At 46.8% G+C, this 1183-nt stretch overlaps 1 protein-coding gene across 1 annotated transcript; it reads left to right on the top strand.

The window, feature by feature from the left end:
- Positions 1–711, top strand: LOC132582935 (angiogenin-like). Its single transcript, XM_060254598.1, has one exon. The coding sequence runs from the start codon at positions 17–19 to the stop codon at positions 509–511; it is 495 nt and encodes a 164-aa protein (XP_060110581.1). The 5' UTR covers positions 1–16; the 3' UTR covers positions 512–711.
- Positions 712–1183: the final 472 nt, after the last annotated feature.

The raw sequence follows: 1183 nt of genomic DNA on the forward strand, positions 1-1183 counted from the left end.
GCCAGTAGCTGATACAATGAGAGCTTTTCAGAGACATGCTCTGATTCTCCTGGCTTTCCAAGTGATGGCATCTGCACTGGAAGACTCTCCCGAGAAAACAAATGGATTTCTACTCTTCTTGAGGCAACACTTTATTCCTGACTATGTTCCCCTGGAAGATGTGGACTGTAACCACCTAATGAGTGGTAGTATCCTTACCACCGGGAAATGCAAGAAAGCAAATACCTACATTGTGTCCTTCCCGGATCTTCTCCAGGCTGTTTGCAATTCCAAAGGAAAGCCCTACAACAACCTCCGGAAAAGCCTGGACCGCTTCGACCTCATTACCTGCACATTGGAAGAAGACATAGCCGAAGAGCTCTGTAACTACAAGCTGCGTCGCTTCTCTGACTCCATCGTTGTCGGCTGTGATAGATACGGGTATCCTGTTCATCTTGAAGAAAGTTATTTTCAAACAGCGATGGAAAAGGAGGCCAAAGCCAGCAGGACTTGGTACAACTATTTTTTGTAGTGTTGGACTAATTTTTTTTTTAAATGGCTTGGGTTTTTTTCCAGTTCTGACCAGGCTTCTTGATACAACGTCAGTACATTCAAATGGAAAAAAAGAAAGAAATGCAGAATAAAGGCAAAGTAGCCGTGTTGGAAAAGGAGAAACGAGGATTGAAAAGATCATTTGCACTTTGAAATGTCAGTAAAATGACTTGGTATCCCAAGTGTTCTCTCTCTTTATTTGTTGATAAGTGTAACCATTTTTTTTTGGGGGGGGAATATTCTTTGTTAGCAGGGCTTTTTTTGTAGCAGGAACTCCTTTGCATATTAGGCCACACACTCCTGATGTAGCCAATCCTCCAAGAGCTTGGAATTCTAGCAGCGGCTCCTTTGCATATTAGGCCACACACCCCTGATATAGCCAATCCTCCAAGAGCTTACAGTAGGCCCTGTAAGAAGAGCCCTGTAAGCTCTTGGTGGATTGGCCACATAAGGGGTGTGTGGCCTAATATTAGGGGTCCCAACCCTCCCGCCCTAGCGGGGGACCCCAGGTTTTCCAGCCTCTTCCCCCGCTATCCCAAAAAAACGGAAGCGGGGGAAGAAACGGCGCGAAGGAGCGTGGTGAGCCGCCCCTTCTCCGCTTCACCATGGCTGCTCCTCCGAGATGGGATCAGGCTGGGCCCATCTCAAAGGA

The sequence above is a fragment of the Heteronotia binoei genome, chromosome 15 (assembly GCF_032191835.1).
Source record: "Heteronotia binoei isolate CCM8104 ecotype False Entrance Well chromosome 15, APGP_CSIRO_Hbin_v1, whole genome shotgun sequence".
NCBI classification, from domain to species: domain Eukaryota; kingdom Metazoa; phylum Chordata; class Lepidosauria; order Squamata; family Gekkonidae; genus Heteronotia; species Heteronotia binoei.